We start from the raw sequence: 27543 nt of genomic DNA, 5'->3' as shown, positions 1-27543 counted from the left end.
TTTTGTGGTCAACACAGTCAAAAGCCTTCGTTGAATCAAAGAAAACACCTAACGTTCGCAACCTTTTATTTAATCCGTCCAAAACCTCACAGAGAAAAGAGACTATAGCATTTTCAGTTGTTAAGCCATTTCTAAAAAACAACTGTGCATTTGACAGCAAATTATGTGAATTTAAATGCTGCAGTAACCTTGTATATACAACCCTCTCGATAACTTTAGCAAACACCGATGGCATAGAAATAGGTCTATAATTATCAACATTATCCCTGTCTCCCTTTTTATAAAGTGGCTTCACTACCGAGTACTTTAATCGGTCAGGAAACCAACCACTCCTAAAGGAAAAGTTACAGATATGGCTAAGTACTGGGCTAACATACATGGAACAATACTTCAGTATTCTGCTAGATACCCCGTCATATCCATGAGAGTTCTTGGTCTTTAGTGATTCAATTATTAACTCAATCTCCCTCTTGTCAGTATCATGGAGGAGCATTTCAGGTAACAGTCTCGGAACACTTTTTTCTACGAGCGCTATATGATTCCCTGTTGGGACTAGGTTTCTATTTAGTTCACCTGCTATATTCAGAAAGTGATTATTAAATACTGTACATATATGCGACTTATCAGTAACACGGACATTCCCACTACGCACTGATTCTATGTCCTCGACCTGTCTCTGCAGACCAGCCACTTCCTTTACGACTGACCATATGGTTTTAATTTTATCCTGAGACTTAGCTATTCTGTCTGCATACCACATACTTTTTGCCTTCCTAATAACTTTTTTAAGCACCTTACGATACTGTTTGTAATGGGCTACTGCATTTAGATTGTGACTGTTTCTAACTTTTTGATATAATTGCCACTTTGTTCTACAAGAACATCAGAACACTTTGTTCTGAAAAGTAATGCTTCCGATTTTTTTTTTTTGAAAACTGGACGCTACTTAAATAAAACAAAAGTTGTTACGGTTCTACATCTTTATTCTTCATATCTACGTATTTGCAGCCCTCTTCCACTAGACGCCTTCCTAGTTGTAGCGTGTAACATGGCGGTGTGTAACGTAACTATGTCGGTGCATGTGAAACAGTGTACTGTAATCTTGTTTCGAATTCGAAGAGTTCATCCACACATGCAGCACCCTCTCCTTCACCATGACAGTGCTAGGACCACACACAAGCGCTGCGACATCTGCAACAGTCTGACGCCTTGGATCACCGTCATTACTCATCCTCCATACAATCCCGACTTGGCCCCATTCGATTTTCATGTGTTGCTAAAAGTTAAAGAGCACCTTCGAGGAATTCACTTTGATAGTGACAGTATCGACAAACTGCTCTCTCGTTGGGAGAAACATATTCAGCGCCACAGTGACTACATCGAAAAATAAATATGTGGACATGAAAAATAAAGATGTAAAATGTTAATAAAGTTTGTCTGACTTAAAAAACTTTAAGTTTAAGTCTGTGCACCCTGTGTTTTGACTCTGCAGGTGGTAACTGTGCTGAGTTTACAGGTGAACACTGTTTGCAACATTCGTTCTAGGGTACAGCCAGGCTCCATGGACGAGTAAGTACTCCTGTTGAACAGCTTCAGGTATGTGAACGAGGTCACATTGTGGAACTGCAGGAAACTGGGTGGACGTATTGACGGATTGCTGCACATGTTGGGCACAGTGTATCGGTGATGTGTCACTGCTTTTGGCGAAGGTCGATGGAACATTCCAGCATCCGTGTACTATGTTGTGGAAGTCCACGTGAGAGGCACACGTAAGGATCGACGAATTATACAATAAGCGGTGGCCAACCGAACATCATCCATGGAAGAAATCCGGTCGCAAGTCGCATTTGCTGTGTCACTGAGGACATTGGGAACCATCTGCTTGCAGCAGGATAATATTTCGACGAGGGCATGTCACTTAGACATGCCCGATAGTTACCGACTAATTTTTTCAGCTTTTGCTTGAAAATGTCTCTAGAACCGAAACTAGGATAGTGAAATAAATAAATAATAAAAAACTTACACAAATGACGTTACTTAAAAACCAGCCAGCGTTGTTGCAGTATGACTTGAACATGTGAAAGTGTGATTGTGTGAGTAAACAAAAACATTTTTCGTACATTGTAGGAGGCTATATGATTATCGTAATCAAAGGTAATAAAATATTTAAAAAGAAAACCCTTCTTATCTTGTGATTACTTAAGACCTAACGACGTGTCAACTTTAACGAGCACTTCTTCTGTGTTTCGTAGAAATTTTCACTTCTGTCACCTTACGGTTGTTAACCGTGGAGATATTCGTTCAGACTTTAACGCGAGGTATCTGTGAAAAGTTCCTGCGATTTAGCACAGACCTTTTTGCACGACGTCTTCAATAGAGTGAATCGTTTCTCAGGCTACCGTTAAGCCTCGTTTGTTACCACGGCGGCTATTTCGCAAACCGTACCGACTAACTTGTTTACCGAGACTGAACTTTGGGAGAACAATTCTCGTAAACGGCGAGCGCACTCCGTAATGGCGCTCGTCACTGTGTCAACACGGCGAGCGGGCTGCCACGCTCGGCCGCGCCGGCCCCTTAATCCAGGCGCTTCCATTGTGTGGCGCACCGCCTGCCGAGCCGCTCTTGCATCAGCCTCGTCAAACGTCGCTTAGCAGCTCCGAATGCCTCTGGAAGCAATTCCACCTCGCCGTTCCGTTGTCACACGTCCAACCGCGACTGATGCTCTCTCTCCTCGAGCGCAGTCCAGCGGTAAATGCTAGCCATTATCCTTGTTAGCGCGTAATCTCGCCGGCGACCTCCGGTGTGGTGGTCACCAGAGATTAACTCCGGAGTCTGAGTCAGGCGCGGACGTGAGAGAAGGGATGCTCGCCTCGCCGGTTGCCTCGTGCTCGTTGCAGGTGCGAAACCACTTTACGATTCGTGCGAAGGTCCTCTGGCGTAGTGCAGGGTCACTAGATGTAGTGAGCTGTCTCACAGACTGTTCCACTCTCTGACCCCCTGGATGAGCGGTCGGTGCGTCGCACTGCCGCATGCCGTACTTAGGTTCGGTCTCTGGGACACGGAAGGGAATTTCTTGGTAGGAGGACTCTACAGAATTTCGCCCAGCCTCGTGGGGAAAAGTGAGGATGTTCCTGCTAGTCTGTCTTTCGAAAGCCTCTTTGTCTCTGCATAATTACCGGAAACTACATCCATCTGAACATGCTTTTACTGTATTCAAGCCTCGGTCTCCCTTTTCACTTTTTACCGCCCAAACTTCCTTCAGTTACCAAACTGACTGTTTCTTAATGCCTCAGGATGTGTCCTATCAGGTTATCCTTTCATTTAATCAAAGGCTCTAAGCACTATGGGACTTAACATCTGAGTTCATCAGTCCACTAGACTTAGAACTACTTAAACTGTTGTAACCGCGACCGATACGGTCGCGCGGTGGCCGAGAAAGCGCGGCGGGACCGAACGGAGAGTGGAACGCGAACAAACAAACGAACGAACGGAAAGGACGGACACGAAACAACGACGGATGACGGAGAGAGACCTTACGACGACAACACGCAAGAAGCAACGGAGTGACAGAGACAACCAAACGAATCCAAGACGTCCACTAGTAATAAAAACAAAGAACGGAAAACACGCTGTCTGTTGTTGAGGCGATATGTCAAGACTCATGCAACGATTAGACTCGCTGGCTCAACTTCCTTTTTTTTTCTCTCTCTTTGTTGTTAATTTCACACCTGATACAGGAAGGCCAGCAGCGGCATATTACGCCGCTCTTCGGCCACAGATAAAACTAATGATACAAAAGAACACAATCGCAGAACAGACAGGGTGAATATACAAACGTAGACATACAAAATTAAAACATACGGAGCCGTTCACGGGCGCTCAGTCCAAAATAAAAATGTTCAGACACGTGGACACGCACAGAGATGACAGATGGCACACGCAAACGTTGGAGCACAAACGAATAACACTGGAACATTTGAGCACGAACACAACGACACACACAAACACTAGGCGATGATATCCGGCGCGCGGAAGTTCACTGTACGTGTGCGAGTCCAGGGACCTGCCAAAAAGGGAAAAAAGGGGGGAGGAGGGAGAGGGGAGTGTGTAGATACTAGTGGCAGAAGAGATGGAAGGGGGAGGAAATATGGTAGGGGGGGTAGGGGAAGCCCAGGGGAAGAGGGAGGGAGGAAGGGAGGAGGGAGAGGAGGGAGAGAGGGTGCCCTCAGGAGAAAACACAGGGAGCGGTAGAGGAGGATCAAAGTTGGTAGGAGGGGTTGATGGAGGGGATGAAGGCGTCATCAGGGACGGGGAGTTGGTGGAAGCCACCTTGGGTGAGGGTGTGGAGAGTGGAGAGATGGAAAGCAGGTGGGATGTGGGAATGCAGGTGCGGCAGCGGACGGGGGTGGGATAGGATGGGAGAGGCAAGTGGGTGAGGGGGATCAAATTTGCGGGAGGTGTAGAGGATCTATAACCGTTCGAGGAAAAGGAGGTGCGGGAACGGAATAAGGTCATAGATGATCCGCGTGGGGGAGGGGAGACGGATGCGATAGGCAACGTGGAGCGCATGGCGTTCTAGGATTTGAAGGGATTTGTAAAAGGTAGGAGAGGCGGAGATGCAGGCGGGATGAGCGTAGCAGAGGATAGTGTGGATAAGGGATTTATAGGTGTGGAGGATGGTGGAGGGGTCCAGACCCCATGTGCGGCCAGAAAGGAGCTTGAGGAGACGGAGTCGGGAACGTGCGTTGGCTTTGATTGTCCGAAGATTGGGGGTCCAGGAGAGGCGATGGTCAAGGGTGACGCCAAGATACTTAAGGGTGAGGGTGAGGGCGATAGGACGGCCATAAATGGTGAGATAGAAGTGGAGGAGATGGAAGGAATGGGTGGTTTTGCCTACAATGATGGCCTGGGTCTTGGAAGGATTGATCTTGCTGGCTGAGCGAGAGGCAGGCGCTTAAATACTCTATCGGGGGCGCCGCTATTGGCGAAGCACGTGTTCCATTGTGGCGCCCTCACACTAAATGCGGGCCAGGAGGCGTGCGCCGCCACAGCTTACGGCGCGTTGGTGCAGAGACCTCTAGGGGTCTTCGACGTCCATGACGTCTGGCGGGGATTCAAAATCGGCAGCGCGCGGTACCAGATAAACCTAACTAACCTAAGGATAGCACACATATCCATGCCCGAGGCAGGATTTGAAGCTGGGACCGTAGCAGCAGGGCGGTTCCTGACTAAAGCGCCTAGAACTGCTCGGCCACAGCGCCCAGCAGTAGCACTAGATTAATATAAAGTTCATTAAATAGTTCTAAAACGTCGCCTTGTTGGGCCTCCCCCCCCCCCCTCCCCCGCCCCCCCCCCCGCCCCCCGCCCCCCCCCCCCCTCGCCCGTCAATTAGCAAGCGACAGTCTCTCTCGAATTCAAATTCAGGTTTTATTATTTTACTAGAGCGATAGGCACTTTGTTTAACACTACTTTTACCGCCACACTCGAAATTACTGCTCCTTTGCCGGCTAGGGTGGCCGAGCGGTTCTAGGCGCTACAGTCTGGAACAGCGCGACCGCTACGCTCGCAGGTTCGAATCCTGGCTCGGGCATGGAGTGTGTGCTGTCCTTAGGTTAGTTAGGTTTATGTAGTTCTAAGTTCTAGGGGACTGATTACCTCAGAAGTTAAGTCCCATAGTGCTCAGAGTCATTTGAACCATTTTGAACTGCTCCTTCATGTTTTACTATATTGAGTTACATAAAATCCTCGGACTCCATCGTACCTCGATTACATAACACCACTCCTGTATCATCTGTCTTCGTCTTCCTGTTTTGCTTAAAATGCAGATTACATTTCATCCTGACTGGGTATAGCACGTGAATGGATTTCCAATAAATTATTACATCACACAAATTTTTATAATTAGAACGCTTTGCAAATAGCAATTAAAGAACAATTAGTTACTCATAACTTATTGTCTAATCAGAGGAGATATTTACATGGTAATAAGATTTCCGTCTTAGCATATTCGTCACTGAAACCGTTACTATCATTGAATTTCTGTACATCCACTGTCATGGATAATGGGACAACCGCTGTTTAGCATTCAGTTCAAAAGGTTCAAATGGCCCTGAGCACTATGGGACTTAACTTCTGAGGTCATCAGTCCTCTAGAACTTAGAACTGCTTAAACCTAACTAACCTCAGTAACACATCCATGCCCGAGGCAGGATTCGAACCTGCGACAGTAGTGGTCGCGCGGTTCCAGACAGTAGCGCTTAGAACCGTTCGGCCACCTCGGCCGGCAGCATACAGTTACCTATATGCTCTCTAACTGTTCATAGCATACAGTTATCTGTATGCTCTGTAGCTGTTTATTTGCACTTTCTTATGTGTATATGTTTGTTATCTTGACATGGTTCTTACATTTCTGGAAATTCCATTTTGACTATCTGGAGTATTTGAAAATGTGTTATCAACATGCTCAATAACCGCTCATTTGCAGTTTGTGACGCGTATATTTTTACTGTCTTGATATGGATCTTACATTTAGGGAAATACTATTTTGAGTATCTGGATGATTTGAAAATGGGTCCCGACCCGAAACTAGTCATAAAGTAAATAAAAGTGAAATTTGCAACTTTGTCTCTTCTTCCGTTGTATTGATTAACACTAATTGACATCTGCAATTAATTCAGCGTGACGAAAGTTCGGAAATTTAAGGTATTTATTTTTGTTTTCATGTGGGTGACCTCGTACCTTATTGAGATACAATTGAAATTTTTCGCAGCATTCACATATCGTATCTAAGTCATTACTATGCCGTGGATACGTGTATATTGTGTATATTGCCATACAATATTGTAACTAGAAATTATACGCCAGTTAACTACGCTCCTCCCAAGTTCGGATAAAAATCGTCACTGGCATTAAAATAATAATCTGAAGGTGAAAAAGAAAAAAACTTTAAGCCTTAGCTTTCCCAGTGAAACAGACAAGAGTTACACGGCTGGGGTAGACAGCCTGCAAATTGCAGCACCGCGCGAGGCCCCTGAGTTGCCCTAGAGCCGCTGTCCCGCAGCTGGGAGTCCGCCGTCGAGCTCCGAGCTCCACAGGGGGTCTGGGAGGAGGTCAGTGCACCGGCCCAGCTGCACGGCCATTGTGGATGCACCGGCATAACTGTGAGCGCGGCGGCGGCGGCCCGCTGGCCTCTGGCCTGCAGACCTGCACACCGGCTGTGGCCGGGGGCGCTGCAAGCAACGGCGGAGGAGGGCCAGCCAACTCAAGCCCACTCATCGCACATCTCGTTTTTCACTCTCGACATGTACCACAAACTCATTTCCCGTTTTAACGGCTTGCAGGGTCCTAAAAAATTCAATGCTCAACCTGAAAGATACGATGATGCAGAGACAACAGGTAGGAGACGAGGTACTGGCAGAAGTAAAGCTGTGAGGACGGGGCGTGGGTCGTGCTTGGGTAGCTCAGTTGGTAGAGCACTTGCCCGCGAAAGGCAAAGGTCCCGAGTTCGAGTCTCGGTCCGGCACACAGTTTTAATCTGCCAGGAAGTTTCAACAAATAAACTGACGAAAAAAAAAAAACCGCAACACCAAGAAGGAGTTGCGTGACATAAACGACAGTTGGTAGGCGTGTATCTTCATCTGAAAGATGGCGTCTGTTCAAATTTCGCGCCAGTCGCGTAAGAGTGGCGCTAGTAACGCCACTTTGAGGATGCAATTCAAGTCGTGAGCGTTAGTTATCTATATATGAATTTGAACGTCAAGAATGTCTTTAAGGCGACAAAGACACCATTATCAACACCTCACAGAGTTTGACCCGAGATTCTGTAATAGGGCTACGCGAAACTGAATGTTCCTTCTGCGATATTGCAGAACGACGTGGGAGGAATGTTGCTACTGTACATGACCGGGCTCCGAATGTCCACGTGGCAGTACCGAGGGGGAAGACCGTCGAGTTCGGCGTATGGCTCTGGGACATTGTACTGCATCAACAGCAGCAATTTGAGCAGCAGTTGGCACCACTGTGACACAACGAACTGTTACGAATCAGCTACTTCAAGGACAGCTTCGTGCCACACACTCTCTATTGTGTATTCCACTGACCCTAAACTAACACCATTTGTGACGTTATATATGAAGATGGCATCTATTCTTTCGGACATGTCAGAAATAACAGACACCATATTCATATACACTACTGGCCATTAAAATTGCTACACCAAGAAGAAATGCAGATGATAAACGGGTATTCAATGGACATATATATTATACTAGAACTGACATGTGATTACATTTTCACGCAATTTGGGTGCATAGATCCTGAGAAATCATTACCCAGAACAACCACCTCTGGCCGTAATAACGGCCTTGAGATGCCTGGGCATTGAGTCAAACAGAGCTTGGATGGCGTGTACAGGTACAGCTGCCCATGCAGCTTCAACACGATACCAGAGTTCATCAAGAGTAGTGACTGGCGTATTGTGACGAGCCAGTTGCACGGCCACCATTGACCAGACGTTTTCAATTGGTGAGAGATCCGGGGAATGTGCTAGCCAGGGTAGCAGTTGAACATTTTCTGTATCCGAAAAGACCCGTACAGGACCAGCCACATGCGTTCGTGCATTATCCTGCTGAAATGTAAGGTTTTCGCAGGGATCGAATTTTGGGTAGAGCCAGGGGTCGTAACACATCTGAAATGTAACGTCCACTGCTCAAAGTGCCGTCAATGCGAACAAGAGGTGACCGAGACGTGTAACCAATGGCACACCATACCATCACGCCGGGTGAAACGCCAGTATGGCGATGACGAATACACGCTTCCAATGTGCGTTCACCGCGATGTCGCCAAACACGGATGCGACCATCATGATGGCGTAAACAGAACCTGGATTCATCCGAAAAAACGACGTTTTGCCATTCGTGCACCCATGCTCGTCGTTGAGCACACCATCGCAGGCGCTCCTGTCTGTGATGCAGCGTCAAGAGTAACCGCAGCCATGGTCTCCGAGCTGATAGTCCATGCTGCTGCAAACGTCGTCGGACTGTTCGTGCAGATGGTTGTTGTCTTGCAAACGTCCCCATCTGTTGACTCAGGGATCGAGACGTGGCTGCATGATCCGTTACAGCCATGCGGATAAGATGCCTGTTATCTCGACTGCTAGTGATACGAGGCCGTTCGGATCCAGCACGGCGTTCCGTATTACCCTCCTGAACCCACCGATTCCATATTCTGCTAACAGTCATTGGTTCTCGACCAACGCGGGCAGCAATGTCGCGAGACTATAAACCGCAATCGCGATAGGCTACAGTCCGACCTTTATCAAAGTCGGAAATGTGATGGTACGCATTTCTCCTCCTTACACGAGGCATCACAACAACGTTTCACCAGGCAACGCCGTCAAGTGCTGTTTGTGTATGAGAAATCGGTTGGAAACTTTCCTCGTGTCAGCACGTTGTAGGTGTCGCCACCGGCGCCGGCGCCAACCTTGTGTGAATGCTCTGAAAAGCTGATCATTTGCATATCACGGCATCTTCTTACTGTCGGTTAAATTTCGCGTCTGTAGCACGTCATCTTCGTGGTGTAGCAATTTTAATGGCCAGTAGTGTATATATATATATGAGGCTTACCGGCCAATGATCATCTTCAGTGTGGATGCACTCACATTGCTCAAACTCATACGGGATTCGGTGGTTTGACTGCTGCAAGTAATGAGTGTAGTGGGCAGAGCACTACAAATGTAGTGTGTGGCCAATAAGTTGGAAATGTGGGTCTCACGGGGAGCGTGCCAGAGATAAGACACCGCAGTCGCACTATCCTTTGTGTCTTCGATGGCTCAGTAGGATAAAGCGTCGTAGGATAGAGCGTCTGCCATGTAAGCAGGAGATCCCAGATTCGAGTCCCCGTCGGAACACACATATTCAGTTGTCCCCGTTGTTATTTATCAACGTCAGTAAGCACCTAAAAAGGTCTCATTTCATTGTAATTTCATTTGTGACGTTAGTGGTGTCAAGCGATAGCTTTTTGGAGGCCAGGGTTGAGGTCTGTCGTGTTTTCTGATGAAAGCTGGTTATTCCTCGGTACATGTGATGGCCATGTATTGGTTAGAAGAAGGCCAGTTGAGGGCCTGCAACCACAACCAATCTGGCAGCGTGGAAGCCACACTGGACCTACAACTATAGTTATGGTCTGGGATGCGATTTCGTATGACGGCAGGAGCACTCTCGTGGTTATCCCACACACCCTGACTTCAAATTTGTACGTCAGTCTGGTGATTCGACCTTTTGTGCTACCATGCATAAACAACATTCGAGGGGGTGTTTCCCAACAGGATAAAGCTCACGCACATATCTCCGTTGTAACCCAACTTCCTCTACAGAGTGTCGACACGTTGCCTTGGCCTGCTCGATCACCAGATCTGTCTCCATTCGAGTACGTATGAGACATCATCGGTCGAGAGTTCAGTGTCATCCTGAAACAGCATTATCCGCACTTGTATTGACCGACCAAGTGCAACAGGCATGGAACTCCATCCCACAAACTAGCATTAGGCACCTGTATAACACAATGCATTCACGTTTGCATGCTTCCATTCAACATTCTGGTGGTTACGTATGTTATTAATGTACCAGTATCTCATATTTTCAGCGGCTTATCTCGCGCTTACATTAACCTGTCGTCTTGCAACGTTAATCACTTAAAATTGTTAACTAAACAAATTTATTACCGAAATTTCATTATTCTATATCAATATTTTTTTGGTGTTGCGATTTTTTTCCGTCAGTGTACTTTTCGTTAAGGAACGAGCTGCAAGAGATGCATACTTAGTGAGTGCGATTTGGGAAGTTAAAGGAGTAACCGGCGTGGTCATAAGTCTATGTGCAATTAGTGACGTCAGCACAAATTTGATCGAATTGTGGCAGTTTGTAGGACTGGTATGGTCTAGGCATTGAAAGCGTTGTACCGTCCAGAGATCGCGGTGCCACACCAAAGTCGGCAACACGAAACGATTCCACAGACATCTGTGAGGACTCGCTGCAGTTCGCAACAACCAATGCGAGACACTCCAGAAGACCACGCCTCCCTTCCAGCATAGCAGCGCTCTCACTCTGTCGTCTGCATAGGTCGAGCATCCAGTCTAGTTCGGACCACAGCTACAGCAGTCAACATTGTCGTATACGACTGTGACAGTTTAAGTTTCTGATGAAGTGCACTTTCTTAAATGTACCGTTTTATGTTGCAAGAGAACAGTTTTTTAATCTGTGCATCAGGTGATGCTATCAGAGTCAATGACAGTTGTAAATTATCAGAAAATCCTTTGGCAAAGAACTGTGTCAGAGTTGAGTAAATCTACTATTCATTGAAGTAATAAAGTGAAAAAATATTACACGCGTTTTAGTTTGATGAGCCTTCTATGAGAGCAATCCAAGAACCCGCAGTTATGGGCGGACGAAAGTAGTTTCACTGTCTAAATTATTACGTATCTCTGGCGAGATACGTAATAATTTAGACAGTGGTAAAGGTATGAGTTTGAGCAGACGACATATCAGCGGCGAGAGAAATCTCACATCTGACTATCCGCCAACCCAGTCAAGGATTAAGACAGTAACGTAATAAACAGGAGGTGGGTGGGAGCAGGTGCGTGTTTCCGAGAACTCACCGTGCTAGGGGGGCGTCCCTTCACAACAGTCCCACCCCACGATTCAGTATAGTCCAAGTGTTAAGGATGGAAACAGAAGCTGTTCTCTCGGAGGAAGCTAGTATCGAGGATAAGGAATCCTTAACGTCTTTCTTCATTGGAGTGCTACTCCTAAAATGTAAAAGAGGATATGGCAGAAAAAAAACATAACCAAAAGTAAAAGCAAGTAAAACATAATAAAATAGGGATGATGAAGGCGTTTGGTAGAAGAGTCGAGCAATTGTCCAGTATGTGGTGGGAGCCACATCCCCAACCATCCGCTCCCGCCCCCCCCCCCCCGCCCCCCCCCCCTCCACACTGCCCTGGAAACCTTTAAAACGTTATCTTTGAGAATAAAAACCACTTTCCTGGAGGCAACGGAGAACCAGCTCAACTGTCCGTACCTCATCTGCCAATAATATAACTAAAGAATCCGACAGACCGTGACTGGCATGGACGGCCAGGAAGAGGGGGCATTCCACCAGCATGTTACCTGCTCCGCAATCACAAGTTGGGGGTGGCTCATTATATGAAACATACCTATCTCATATGACCGATTACAATTATGTAAATTAATATGTAACACTTGCATCTCTTAGACAATACGCACTGTATTTTAATATGTACTTATTGTTCAAAGTCGAAACTGGTAGCCTAAAAATAATACCTAATTAACTGATATTGGTACTGTATTATTGGAAACTGACCAGCCGTAGCGCAGACATGGCGAGTCAGCATTACCTGCACCCGAAAATCTGCACATGGACTGTCAAACCGATTGGTGGGCGAGTAGTCGCTTCTCTAGCCAAACAGTGGGCCAGGTCTCTCTCCTTGATGCTCACGTGACTTGGGACCTAGAGAAAGACAAATGAGTAGGTAACATCTTTTAGAATGGGGGACGATGCATAGTGCCAGCCAGTAATTATTGCCTGGGATTGGGTCGTGTTTGTATTGATAAACCTTTGGAGGCAGTATGAGGTAAACTAGTACAGGTAAGACTGAACGAAGCTCAGAGATTCTATTAGTATGTTTGCTGATTGATAATTAATATCTCCCAATGAAACGCTTCCAGCTGAGAGTGCTGTCTCGTGGGGATCTCGAAGCACTAATACCCGCAACGTTAGCTAAGACAGGCAACTTGGCTACCGGCACAGCTGAGGTGAAGTGACGTTGGACGTTTCTGTTCCAGCGCCAACACGCAGATGGACAACGACGTGACGCCGGTGTACCTGGCGGCGCAGGAGGGGCACCTGGACGTGCTGCGCTACCTGGTGACGCAGGCGGGCGGCTCGCTCTACGTCAGGGCCAAGGACGGCATGGCGCCCGTGCACGCCGCCGCTCAGATGGGTTGCCTGCCCTGCCTCAAGTGGATGGTGCGTACGCGCAACTGCACGTTTGACAACCCTGCGTGGTCAAGCATTTTGCACAAGCATGCTCGGCCGTCTACTTTTTTCGGCGGTGCGAGTGGAACACGAACACACACACACACACACACACACACACACACACACATCAGTCTACTGACTGGCCTGATGGCTACGACTTCCTTTCCTGTGCCAGTGTCTTCACCTCAGTCTAGCATTTGCACCCAACGTTCTCAGTTATTTGTTGCATATATGTTATGAAAATATTAATAAATGCAATATACTGATCATTATTTCTTTTTATTTGCACTGTAAGAAAAGAAAAGCTTTCCGCATAGGAACTCGACCCCACGATCCTCAAATCACCATTCTGTGCTCTTTCCGGAGCGCCAACCTCTGCCTGGAAGATACTCTAACATAAAGGGTTAATGTCTCGCCTGCCAGCGCCAAAAGTGTTATTTCTTCTTAAGAGGGGAAGGACGTCAAAGGGGCCGACTTCGAGAAGGAAAGGTACCACAGGTCATTTTAATTTGCACTGTCTATACTTTTACAAATAAATTCATAAAACTTTGTTAGCATGACCAGGAAGGATTCAGGATTCACACTCATAGCAGTGGAAGTTCAAAAACACGAAAAAATAATATTTTTTAAATGTGAAATTTCATGATTTTTATTCACTTACTGTTGGCTGCATTTGTTTCTATAGGTACACTTTTCTTCATAAGCAAGAGAGATTCTTCGATGAATTTTGCACAGCTTACAAAACATACTTACAGGTGTATGAAACTCTAGAACTTATTTAATCTATGGAAAAATGAATGGGCCGTTACGTTTTAAACTTTGTGTTTACAGAAAACTCGAATTTTATAGTTAATTATCTCAATTTTTACCACAGTTTTTAACAGATTTGGGAAATTCTAGAGTTTCATACACCTGTAAGTATGGTTTGTATGCTGTGCAAAATTCATCGAAGAATCTCTCTTACTTATGAAGAAAAGTGTACCTACAGCAACAAATGCAGCTAATACCAAGTGAAAAAATAATGAAATTTCACATGTAAAAAAATTTGTTTTGTTATGTATTTCAACTTCCTCTGCTATGAGTGTGACTCCTGAATCCTTCCTGGTCATGTTAACAAAGTTTTATGAATTTATTTGTAAAACTATAGATAGTGTGAATTAAAATGTCCTGTGATGCCTCTCCTGATCCAAGTCGACCCGTTTCACGTCCTACCCCCCTTAACGCTTAGCCAGGTGAAGCTTCCACTTCTGTCGTTTTCATTTCTGGCCAAGCACTGTATGTACCACAAATCTGGAAGAAATCGGTGATGACGAGTAACCGCGGTCCCTTCTGAGTAGAATTATTGTCCAAGCCGTTCTGCAGTTCTTTGCGATCGGCCAACGACGATATGTTCACGGACACGTGTACATCGTCAGAGAACGATCTTATAGCGCTGCTGATGTTATCTAACGAATCGTACACGAATACTGTGAACATTGGAGGTCCTATTACGCTTAGTTCGGACACACCTGATGATACTTTCGTTTGCATGGTTCTTCCGCCCAGCATAATGTACTGGCTTCTATGACTCAAATACCACTAACGTCACTGCGCTGTTCTTCAAAAAATCGAACTACCATGTATGAAACAGCTCCAAACCTCTGGATATTTTACAAATGAGTTAATTTGTAAAATATTTAATGTTAAACTTGTAAAACCTCTGAGGGAAGACGCAAAACCGGAATTCTGTTGGTTATTTTTTTCGGATTATTCACTGGTGGACCAATAAAAAGCCAAAGCTGATTTTTCAAGAATTTCTGTGTTTATGATGGCGCATCTCTTCAACTATGCGTCGTACAAAGATATAATTTTGCTGGTACATTCAGTGGTATATGCGGATACGTTTACAAAAATGCTGTGAATGCTGTTTTACTGCATGACAACAGAAAATGTATTAAGCGGTAAAACTTTCCAAACAGATTTATCATCCACATTGAAAATCAGTGACTGCGGATTTGTTCTCGAAGGGCAATTGTATTTTGCATTGACAACCTTTTTTGCTTTTATTATTTTGTGGAAGATGTCAGTGATAAAGTATCGAAAATGTTTGAAACTATGTCTGAAGTTTGTTGGAATTCACTAAGTGTTCTCATTCTCAGATACTAGATGAATATAAATTTTTCATTTGCATACGTCCATAGCGACTGCAGTTGCTTTACAATTACTGAAGGTATTTTGATTCCGACTTCGCAACTGAAAAAAATTGCCGTGTGTTTATCACAAGCATGTTTCGTTTAATAAAAATAAAACTTCATCAGTGGTCTGTAGTGAGAGATATTTGTAAACTGAGTTTCTTTCTAGATCTAAAAACAGTTCGTTACAAAAGAAGTTATTTCTTACGGTATTTCATGCCTGGTTTTCACTCACATCAGGAGACGCTGTCTGCTTGCACGTTTTTGAGTATTTCTTCTTATGGTACTGTTGATACTGACCTCATCCCATATTGCTTTGCAGAACCTTCAATTTCTTGATCTGAAACACACCACAATACAGCACTTTTGTTGTTGTTTGTACCTTTTTGGCTAGGTATGCCTCGTGCGTTTTGTGTAGTGTTACTAATTTTACTACTGGTTTTTTCTTTAATCTAAAAATGGTCTCTTTCCATATTCTTCGTCACATGTGTGTTGTGTCGTTTAAGCATGCGATTATGTATTCATTTAATGTGTAACGGAAATGAAATAGCAGTGATGCAGTTGAAGAGGGGGAGGGGGATGAGGCAGAGAATTCAGAGTAGTGGAATGGGAAGTATGTTAGAGGAAAAGGGCTGAGGATCAAGAAATGAAATGGAAGGGTAGTGGTAGAGTGATACAAAGTAAAGTATGGGAAAGGAATTCTTCGAAAGAAATCAGTTTCGGTCGAGACAGCGGGGAGGCATATTCATCATTTTCATGGAGTGCCACTCCCGTCAAAAAGTGTGACTCTGACAAGGGATGGTTTCAAACAAATGGAGTGGTCTGCATATCCACCGGATCTGAATTTCATAGATCATTTATAAGACAATTTCTGGAGTTGAATAGCACTTGTCTTCGGGAGCAACATGTATCTTTGGGAAGGAACGACATACAATCTTTCTGTTGGAGAATATATCAGTCACATGTAGATAATACTGACTGCAGTAGGCAGACTCTTTATTGATTCCTTGGAATAGTGAGATATTATTTTCAAGCACAACTTCCTGCTTACTGTTCTGCGTTTTCTGATAAAGGTAAGTTCGTCCCATATCGTATACATGAACGTAGCATATTCTTCAGATTTCATCAAGTCGTTTGCTATCCCAGTGTCCAAGTCAATAAATCTATGACACAATATAAGGGTGATTCCGTGACGGTGTAACAAATTTTTGGGGATGATAGAGACGGGTAAATGTATCAATTTGAGGTTAGGGATCTTGGTTGGGAAACGACCGAGTTGAAAGTTATAAGCGAGAACGTTCTGATACCTCTGACCGTGGACTACATTAATCGCTACTGTTGTTGCTAAGACTGTAAAGTAGACAGTCCCGAAGAACACTCAGGAGTAGAGATTGGGATAATAACTTAACTAACTCAAAGCAGATGATTTGCTGTGTACTGACAAGAGAAAACCTGGTGTATAGTGTCTGTACTGTAGTAGACTGCATTCCTTGTTTACAAGTTGAAGCACTAACCAAAGGGAGTTGTACCCGGTGCTGGAACTTGCTGATATGATTTTCGTGTATGGGTGTGCAAGCAGCAGAGAAGCAGAAAGGTAGAGCATGACCAAATATCTGCGTAGAAGGAATCCGGCTCTCGCCTCGTTTCCAAGAATGTTCCAAAAATTAAGTGGAACAGGGCAATAGGTTCGACAGTACAACGACAGAGGAAGACGATGAGGTTCACGAATTGCCGACTTAGAAGATGCAGCGCTTGCTCGAGTGAATGATGCGCCCGCAATCAGCACTCCATCAGCTGCACGTGAACTGAAGGTTTCACAGAGCAGTGTGTGGTGAGTATTACATGAACCGCAGCTACACCCGTACCATCCACAGAAACTGCATGCTCCGATTCGTACTGAGTTCGGATCTCATGTCGTGTTGAGCCAGTGGTTCTCGTCGCAGTCAATCCTCACTTTTCTGCAGCTGTAATTTTCACGGATGAAGCATGTTTCACCAAAGTCGGAATGATATAAGTGTCGCAATACTCATATTAGGGCCGATGGGAATCCCCAGGCCACGGTTCTGAAGAGCCATCAACAGGGATGATGAGTCAGCGTGTGGTTAGGGATAGTCAATGATTACGTATTACGTCTGTGTCTTCTTCCTCCCGCTTGAATGTACAGCGTTTATCAGAGACAGGTTCCTGGAACATATCCCATTTACTATTCGTTAGTGGATGTGATTCCAACATGATGGAGCTTCACCTCACATTAGACATAGGGAACACTGGGAAAGGTGGGTAGGCAGAGGTCCTGTTTTGTGGCCATTACGTCCACTTGATCTCATCCCACTTGATTTCTTCTTGTGGGTCGATGTCAAAACTCTCGTGTGCGAGACGCCTGTCCAGACTGAAGAGGATCTCCTGCCAAGAATTATCGCTGGCTACGATACTGTTCAAACGACACCAGGGGTATTAGAACAGGTATGACAAAACTTTATGCGACGATGCCATGCCTGAATCGACGCTGAGGGACGCAATTTTGAACAGCTGTAGCGGCTTATGAAACTCGTGCAGGTAAGTGGGATTCATTAGTACTGCACAGTTGACTTTGAATTTTCTGTCTGACTGTCATCTATCTACGTGCGCTGTTACTAGTCCATCAACAAGGGAAATTATCTACGGGTATTGGGAAGTATTCAGCAGGAATTCTCTAAGTCACGATCAGGGTTCGAGCGTTGGGGCCCAAAGATAGGACGCTGCGCGAGGCTAAGCCAGAACTTGAGTCGATCCTCGCTTATACTTTTCGAGACGGTCTTCTCCGGAGTCCCTTACCTCAGATTGGTCCATTTACCCTTCTCCAACATCGGTGAAAGTTTATAACATCATCTCAGAATCACCACCTCTAATTCTTTCTTCGGACAGTACGGCTTTGGTTAATACTGACTACACTGTGTTTGGTGATCATTTAATGACACAGTTACTTAACGTATGTCAGACATACTTGTTCTACTAATGGCACACACTCTATGATTATGTTTTCTTTTATATGCTGTGACACCTGCATTACACAACCAAATTTAGTATATATTTCGACTATGACTTCGTTTGCAGAAGTCTGATCATGCTTAGCGCGTAACACAATTTAAATAATTTTTAAATTATAAAAAATTTGAAAACAGCATTTGATTCTAAATTCTATTGGCACAATGTTACCTACTTTCTGGTTTGTTGTATTTCTCATGCATTCTTTATATACAGGATGATTCTTATTAACGTTTAAAAACTCTGGATTCGATGTAGACGACGCTGAGACAAATAATTTAATATAAGACACACGAGCTCGCGTCGGGAAATACCCCAAGAGTGCATGACAAATGTTAAACATGTAGCGTCACCGAATGACGTACCTCGCCTCACGTGCAGCGGTGGATCCTATCGGTCTGTCGCACTTGATCACCCCAATCCAGAGGAGAATGAAGTGTTCACATAGGTGTAGCTCTCGACCTACACGACTTCAGCGCGTGGGATTCAGGGTTCGAGTTTTGCATCTGACAGACAGTATTTTTTTGCATTGCGTTAGACAATGATGTGCGCATATTGAGGTAAGATTTGTTATTTTATTTACTAGTTTCACGGTCACTGTTGGTTAATTACAAAGTACAGCACAACAAAAGCCTACCGTACTGCGTCACAAGTAAATGAGTATAATCTTCCGAAATGCATCGCTAGCAGTAAATAACCTTCGTGTTCTCTACTAAATAAAGACCGTAAATAAGAAGGAAGGGACAAAAGGAAACAATCACAAAATTAAGACAGCTTTTGCATCGTTACAGCGAGAACAATAATATCGTAACTTCTACAATAGATCACACTTACAAAAGGTATTCGAAAACAGAGTAGCTCAGTGGAGCTACGTGCAGCACTGGCCCTTACCGGCGATGGTGGGGCCGACAAGTCAAATCACTGCACGTGCGGCGAGGTACGTCACCTGGTGACGTCACATGTTTACGTTTGTCATCCATTTTTGGTGAACTTCCCGACACTTGCGGCCCCATGTGCCTTATAGTACACTAGTTGTCTCAGATTCGTGGTTTTGTAAACGATAATAAGAATCACAATGTATACATGTTTTCAGTGTGGTACTTCAAAAAGGCCGAACGATATTTACAGTCAAACGGTGGAACTTTCATCTAAACAGTATTATATGACTGTGGCCCCAAACTACGGGTGGATTACCTTTCTTAGGAATTTCAAACTGTGGAGTAACATTATGCAACGTGTATCGAAGCCGATCGATGCCGGCCCCGACAGCAGAACAGGAGCTCCTCGCTAATGAAGAGGAGAGTGCGGTAGCAGGCTCAGTAAGCAGCTCGCTCATGAAGGGCGCTGCAGATAAGGAAGGGTGCGGCGTCTGCAGAGGCACGCGGTCAGCTCTCCGCTAACAGCGCGCTGCGACCTGCTTGCGAAGCGGTGAACTGGCAAACAAAGGTCCGGGAAGGCTGTAATACGGTTCCGGCATGGCAGCGATTGTTCTCACCATATACACGCCATGTACGTAGTCAAGGGATGGACACACACCATATTAATGTCCACTAATAGGTGTCCGGATACTTTTGATCAAACAGCGTTTGCTGTCGTCCTCCAGCCTTGAGTTCACAGGCGCACGCCCTTCCTTTCAACTGCAGCTGATGCACTTTTCATATGAGTCTGTCATGCATTCAGCTGCAATCGTCCCACAATTCCCATTATGGTATCTTTCAGATATGGTCGCAGACGATAGAGTTGCGTACAGAGAGATCGCGTTATTGCAATATTACACATATAAAAAAAAAGTTTTGCATCACCTCGGTTCCGAGAGTTCCGGAACCTGTACCGAAAATTTGAGTAGAGATCAACATAAACATCATTTCCGCCGTTTTTATTCCTCATGAAAACCACACATTGCATGTTAGACCACCATACAGCGAGACCTTCAGAGGTGGTGGTCCAGGTTGCTGTACACTCCGGTACCTCTAATACCCAGTAGCACGTCCTCTTGCATTGATGCATGCCTGTATTCGTCGTGGCATACTATCCACAAACTATTCAAGGCACTGTTGGTCCAGATTGTTCCACTCCTCAACGGCGATTCGGGATGGATCCCTCAGAGCGCTCGGTGAGTCACGTCGTCCATAAACAGCCCTTTTCAATCTATTCCAGGCATGTTCGATAGGGTTCATGTCTGGAGAACATTCTGGCTGCTCTAGTCGATCGATGTCGTTATCATGAAGGAAGTCATTCACAAGATGTGCACGATGGGGGCGCAAATTGTGGTCCATGAAAAGGAATGCCTCGCCAGTATGCTGTCGATATGGTTGCACTGTCGGTCGGAGGATGGCATTCACGTATCGTACAGCCGTTAACGGCGCCTTACATGACCACCAGTGGCGTACGTCGGCCCCACATAATACCACCCCAAAACAGCTGGGAACCTCCGCCTTGGTGCACTCGCTGGACAGTGTGTCTAATGCGTTCAACCTGACCGGATTGCCTCCAAACACGTCTCCGACGATTGTCTGGTTGAAGGCATACGCGACAGTTATCGGTGAAGAGACCGTGATGCCAATCCTGAGCGGCCCATTCGGCATGTTGTTTGCCCATCTGTATCGCGCTGTATGGTGTTATGGTTGCAAAGATGGACCTCGCAATGGACGTCGGGAGTGAAGTTGCGCATCATGCAGCCTATTACACAAAGTTTAAGTCGTAACACGACGTCCTGTGGCTGCACGAAAAGCATTATTCAACATGGTGTCGTTGCTGTCAGCGTTCCTCCGAGCCGTAATCTGTAGGTAGCGGTCATCCACTGCAATAGTAGCCCTTGGGTGGCCTGAGCGACAGATGTCATCGATAGTTCCTGTCTCTCTGTATCTCCTCTATGTCCGAAAAACTTCGCTTTGGTTTAGTTCCAGACGCCTGGACACTTCCCTTGTTGGGAGACCTTCCTGGCACAAAGTAACAATGCGGACGCCATCGAACCGCGGTATTGACCGTCTAGGTATGGTTGAACTACAGACAACACGAGCCGTGTTCCTCCTTCCCTGTGAAATGCCTGGAACTGATCGGCTGTTGGCCCCCTCCGTCTAATAGGAGCTCCTCTTACGTAGTTGTTTACATCTTTGGGCGGGTTTAGTGACATCTCTGAACAGTCAAAGGGACTGTGTCTGTGATACAACATCCACAGTCAACGTCTGTCTTCAGACGTTCTGGGAACCGGGGTGATCCAAAACTTTTTTTGAAGCGTGCACAACGAAACGCGAGAGAACGTCGTGCATACATTTAATGTAATCTCCACAAACAATAGGTAATACTAATAACATCCGACAAATGATCGTCAATTTGTCACTGCAAGTAGTTACATCCTCCAAGTGTCGCAGAAAATTTATGTAGAGCGTTTTAAGGTGGAAAAAGGCGTACATCTAGCGGAGGGGAAACAAAATTATTGGACCCATATTCATTAGAATAATCCTGAGTAAGTGAAGCACATTCAGGTAGGACGTCGCGTACAAAACATTCTTTCGGCCAATTCTTGAGACTGTCTTTTGCTTTCGGGCCTGTAACATGTTATATTAACAGAAGGAATAGAGTATAAGATTCAAAGACGAACTACGCGCTTCGTCACGGTCTCGTTTAGTTCACGTGAAAACTTCGCAGGAATGCTCGACTAACTAGTAGGAGACACATTGTGCATCGCAAAGTGTCGCAGTCGCTATCATCGAAGTATACAGTTTCCAAACTAGTCAGGAAACATAATTCTCCCTCCATCGTACGCCCCGCATAATGACTAGGAGAATTTTTATTTGCATGCCAAATATACTTTTGTGTCATCCTGTGCAAAGGTCTTACGGGTAAATCATACGACATTTTCCACAGGTTGTACAGGTTTATTGATGTTGTGTGGTATAATCCATCGTGTTGGAATTTAATGCTGAGCGAATTTATGTTCGTCATTTGTCAAGCACAATCAGCATAGGCTGTTAAGCAATCAATTTTGGCTCATTCGATCAGTCCATGAGGTCTTAGATATTTCGCTTTAAACTGACAGATTAAAGAGTGATTTCCACGAGCTTCTCGAGTACGCTGGTTATCATTCGAGGCTTGATAGATAATGAATTACATAAAATCTGTAAGGAATAATGACAAATTAAGCACTTACTGAAATAAGGCATGCTCACTTCGTCATACGTCTGTGCGAGGTGTAACGAAAGTCAAGCACTATGCTTATCATTTTATCTTTTGTGGCTTGACAGATAATGAATTACGTATTATCCCGCAGGGCCAATGATAAATTAAGAAATCATTGAAATAAGGGCTGCTGGCATAGTCGTACGTCCGTGCCAGGTGCAGACACTAAGAAGCCCTGGGGCTTTGTTGCTGCACCCAGAGGTAACCTGTTGATATCATGGTGTAAGACAAATTCGTCACATCAGTTTGGCCAGCAAAGAGAGAGCAATGTCTCATAGAGCGAGGGACGTTGCACTAATAAAGGTGATCCACCAGTGGGATGCGGAGTCAAGCTGGACTCCTTTTTTGTTTCTGTTCGAAAGAAACCGGCTATTTAGCAGCGGAAGGCTTCGTCCCATATTCTCCTTTCATTCTTCACTCATCCATAGCGACATAACATTGCAGTGTACATGCATTTATGATAGACACAGAAATACGATTTGCATTTCAGTGACCGATCAGAGGACGAAATTACCACACCGGCTCCAATGGGACCCTGCCGATTGCACCAAATCGAGGTTCCCCAGCGAACATTAAGTGATACTGGACTGGAGTTGAGTTTATATTATTTTAAAAACTGGCCACAGGTGGTAACAAGCCTGATGAAATAATCTGTTTCGTTTTTTACTTTCATCTTTCATTTTTATAATTTGTCATTTGGTGAAAAATAAAAGAAATCTCTTGTACCATAATACCACGAGCAATTTCATGCCCATTATCAAGAAAAGTAAAGAAGACGCTGTTTCAAGTAAATTATACACTTCGGTTTTTACACCTGTCTCTTTGGAGAAGTATTGGCTTATTTTTTCTGCATTGTATAAACAAGTGATCTATTTTAGGTCTTGATATCAGAAATTTTCGTTGCCCATCTGTTTTATCCTTATTCATGTAATAGTTTGGCGACCGACTTTTTGTCCCCTAGCAAGTCAGAGAAAAGTTATCTCGATGCAATTATGTCTGCGGGAGAGGGGAGGGGGAGGTCTCAGGGTCTTAAAGGCAACTGAGGAACAAGGTGTAGGTGAGGTGTTGGCTCTGGTACATGGACTAGGTGCCTGCACCAGAGGCCAATATGCAGCAAAGTTCGCTGAATGGTCATCGAAGAGAGACTGTTGGTAGCCCCTTGGTTCATCTGGGTGAACATTTTCTCAACACTTACAACTCTGTTTACTCGTACACATCACCGCAACAGTCATGGACTGTGCGGCTGGTCCCGGCGGAGGTTCGAGTCCTCCCTCGGGCATGGGTGTGTGTGTTTGTCCTTAGGATACTTTAGATTAAGTAGTGTGTAAGCGTAGGGACTGATGACCTTAGCAGTTAAGTCCCATAAGATTTCACACACATTTTTCTCCGCAACAGTCGTTTACCCCTGTCATCTATGGTCCGTGGTGCACCGCAGCTACTTCGGCGCCAGTTTTGGATACCGCCATTTTGCCATGCACGGTATATTTAGCCACAGCGTCACGCGAACATTTTACAAACTTACCCGTTTCGTAAATGCTTCCGGCCTTGATGCGAAAACCAATTATCATGTCCTTCTGGATGACAGATACACCGCTCCGTTTCTGGATTGCGACAGTGCCTTCACTGTTTTCCGCGTCCCCCCAACACGCTTTATATAGCAACCACTGCTGGTGCTGCCACCTGCCGCCTGTGAGTGGTTATTGCACTTTGACATCAAACACAGGCGGTGACCACATTAATGTGACTGGACCGTGTAAAACTCTAAGAACAACCTCTCCTTTAAATAAAAATTAACTTAATAAATTTCAAGATTCCCTTGAGACAACGGCCGTTAGTTTATTTAAGGTGGCCTCTTCATGCAGTTTTGATATGTGAATAGATTTTCTAAGAACATTCAGATGTCAAAAGTCTACAGTTTCACGTTAAGCCGGCCGTAGTGGCAGAGCGGTTCTAGGCGCTACAGTCTGGAACCGCGCGACCGCTACGGTTGCAGGTTCGAATCCTAACTCTGGTATATATGTGTGTGACTTCCTTAGGTTAGTTAGGTTTAAGTAGTTCTAAGTTCTAGGGGACTGATATGTTAAGTCCCATAGTTCTCAGAGTAATTTGAACCTTTTTTTTTCACGTCAAAGTTTGGTAAGTTTTCTTAAAATACATGAATAACAAATGAAAAATGTAGTGAACTATCTAACAAAAGGACAAAACCACATGAACTGAGTTCTAATTTCTACACCGTTTCAGGCGACAGTCAGTGATGTCTTGGTATTATTATTCTAGTTCCAAAAACCTCTCTCAGTGAACTGAATTTGGTTCATTCGGGCAATTCGTTATCAGCAGTAAAATCCGTTATTGTGTAATTTGTGGCGTAATGCGCTTCTATCGCATTTAACGCTTTCTCTCGAGTCTCAACATTCTCACGCACTTGTATTAATTCAAAAACTGACTGAATCTAGAACAATAGAGCGCAAAACACTGAGTAGTTAAATTTATTACAGCTAGACACAATGTCACTTCCGATTCCAGAGAAATTAATAAAAAATATATTACACGTGCTATTATCGCTAAAAAAAGTCAATAGCAACACGACTTGCGCAATACACTTTCAGTTCAGCAATTCACCTTGGAGCATATCTTGGGACATTCTTTTCCATAAGGCATTTGTATACTGAACAACATCAAGTCTTGATTAAATTACTTACCGACCATTCTCGATTGAAGAAAAACTGTAATGTCGTGATCTGTCTATAAAAAGTCTTTAGGTGCTCTCCAATCAAGGGGGAGCCATGAATTAGATACTTACCTCCAGTTATCACGTTTATCGTGACAGTAATTTGGTTTAAGAGTACTTTTATCTGACTCAAGATAGAGTATTATGTAACCAGTACGTAATTTCATTAGGTCCATACGGTGTAAGGTGCAACTCAGACAACGTGAAGATCCGGCACATCAACTGATCTCTCGATTTTGATGCTCAGTTCAGTGATTGACAACCGCTGCCTAGGGGAGAAAATAAATTTCATTACCAGCACTAAAGATAGTAAAACTGCAAAGCAGTAAGGCTAGAACGTGTATCGAAGTGCACTGCCGGGTTCTTGTTAACTCAGGCCTATCGGTAATTATAATAAGCCAATTAGCAACAAACAAATCCCAAGTTGCAGACATTGAAGGACCTATTAGAGAGCTTCCCGTAAGTGACTGCGTGAATAACACAATCGATATAACCTGGCCCGAGTGACGCTGTTACCTACTTGTTCACGTTGTTAACAATCTAGCATGCCACTATGACCACTACGTGAAGGTAAGGAGGAAGCAACGTTGTAATCTAACGGCCCGTCGATATCGAGGACATTCTGAATACTGACATTTCACATTTTGTGATTGAATACAGCTCAGTAGGCAGACTTTTGCAAACTGTCTCTGTAGGATATTGATATTAATCAGAGTATTTTCTATATATTACCAGCAAACTCAGCCACAAATTACGTAAATTTACTTTCATTTTAGTTAAACTATTTTAAAATATAATGTCTCTCAAATCAGGAACTGTACGTTCCATAAAAACACGGGAGAACTGCCGAATATCAGTAACGTCCTGCCACGATATTTCGGCGCAGAGTCTTCTGACCATCTTCAGGTGAGTGCCACTGTAGTAGTGGCAGGACGTTACTGATATCCGGCAGTTCTCCGGTGTTTTTATGGAACAATCAGTACGCCGGGAAAGCTTTAAACATCACAGGAAGTGTAACCTTTGTTTAAACTAACATACTGTAGGTTAACATACAGTTCATTTTCCACACCGCTGTCAGATAGTCTCCAGTGGTTTGGCCGTTCATAGAACGCGCAACATGTAACTCCAGGTACATGCAAGACAAAAAATTAAATTATTGTATGACTGTGTCTGGGTACTCTGCGTGAGGACTCATCTTGGTGGGGATGCGGTCCCTCGTGATCGTTAATTTTGGAATTACTTTGACACACTTGTTGATATAATTTCCCTCTATCTTCTATCGCCGTGTTTTTCCTTTCTCTGTTTATGGAGTCTGGGAAGTTCTCCTTCCATTGTCAACTATCTTCAATAGGACGTGTACTGGATTGTGGTTCTATTGACGTATTTCAGTGACATTCTCAAAAAATTCAGATACATACTCTGGGTCTTTGCTTTTATGTATCTCTCAGGGACGAAGTAGCTATCTCATGATAGGGACGATCTTAGACTTCAATAGACCAAACACTTCATTCATCATGTAATACAGACTATCTGGATGGAGCACTGTAACTAGCGGATAACCGATTATAGTCGTACCCTTCATTTTCAAAACACATCCACGTTCTCACCTTGCATATAGCACATTAGTCATCGCATTATTTTTTTTATTTTTGTCTGTACAGTAATAATTCCGTGTGGTTCAACAGCCTGATGCAAGTCTTTCAGTAAGACAGCACTTCGGTGACATACGAGTCCCTAAGCAATCCCAGTACAGGGGGAAGGGGACGTACAGTTTAGGACGGAATCCAAACCACGTATCACTCCTGACGATTCGTCACATCACTGAAAAGTGAAGGCTAGTTTACAGGCAGACTGAAATATTCCATGGTCCGATAGGGTTTCCAGGCAGGCACGTTACCATTCTAACACCATGCGAGAAATCATTGACTACGCAGTCCCGTGGCGCATCATGTCTACTAGCAAACAGCTGTTAAAGGTCGCTTCTCTGGCGTTTTCAGTCAGTCCTGACTGACTAATAACTGATTTCGAGTTTACATTCGTTTCAAATTACATCCCATTTTTTTTAAGAAGCCCTGCTTGTATTAACACCCTATATGTACTAAAATGAAATAAGTAGCTTTCTTGTCAAAACAGAAAAGTTTATAAGTAATTTATTTTATACTTCTGCAGTGTTTTTCAATTAACCAACAAATTTTATCTGATACAAAATGATAACAAATTCTTTTATATATAAAATTAGTCTCGAAATAGTCGAGGTTGTAGTTGACCTATTGCTTACGAAAGGAACTTGTGAATGCTGTGGTCACACGTTTTGGAAACCCCATATTCGCATATTTACTTGGTGTGATTAGTTTGAAATAGATGCACACGTATCATTTCGACCGA

The 27543-nt window shown here is 44.5% G+C and overlaps 1 protein-coding gene across 1 annotated transcript in view; it reads left to right on the top strand.

Moving 5' to 3' along the window:
* The window catches only part of LOC126154484 (espin), a 485111-nt gene that overhangs the window by 279702 nt on the left and 177866 nt on the right, over positions 1–27543 (top strand). The window contains exon 3 of the mRNA XM_049916140.1: positions 12861–13044. Coding sequence (XP_049772097.1) covers positions 12861–13044 — 184 coding nt within the window. The remainder of the gene's footprint in view (positions 1–12860; positions 13045–27543) is intronic.

Source organism: Schistocerca cancellata, chromosome 2, assembly GCF_023864275.1.
Source record: "Schistocerca cancellata isolate TAMUIC-IGC-003103 chromosome 2, iqSchCanc2.1, whole genome shotgun sequence".
NCBI classification, from domain to species: Eukaryota; Metazoa; Arthropoda; class Insecta; order Orthoptera; family Acrididae; genus Schistocerca; species Schistocerca cancellata.
The sequence above is the reverse complement of the archived record's forward strand: the minus strand, read 5'-3'. Positions and strand labels throughout refer to the sequence as shown.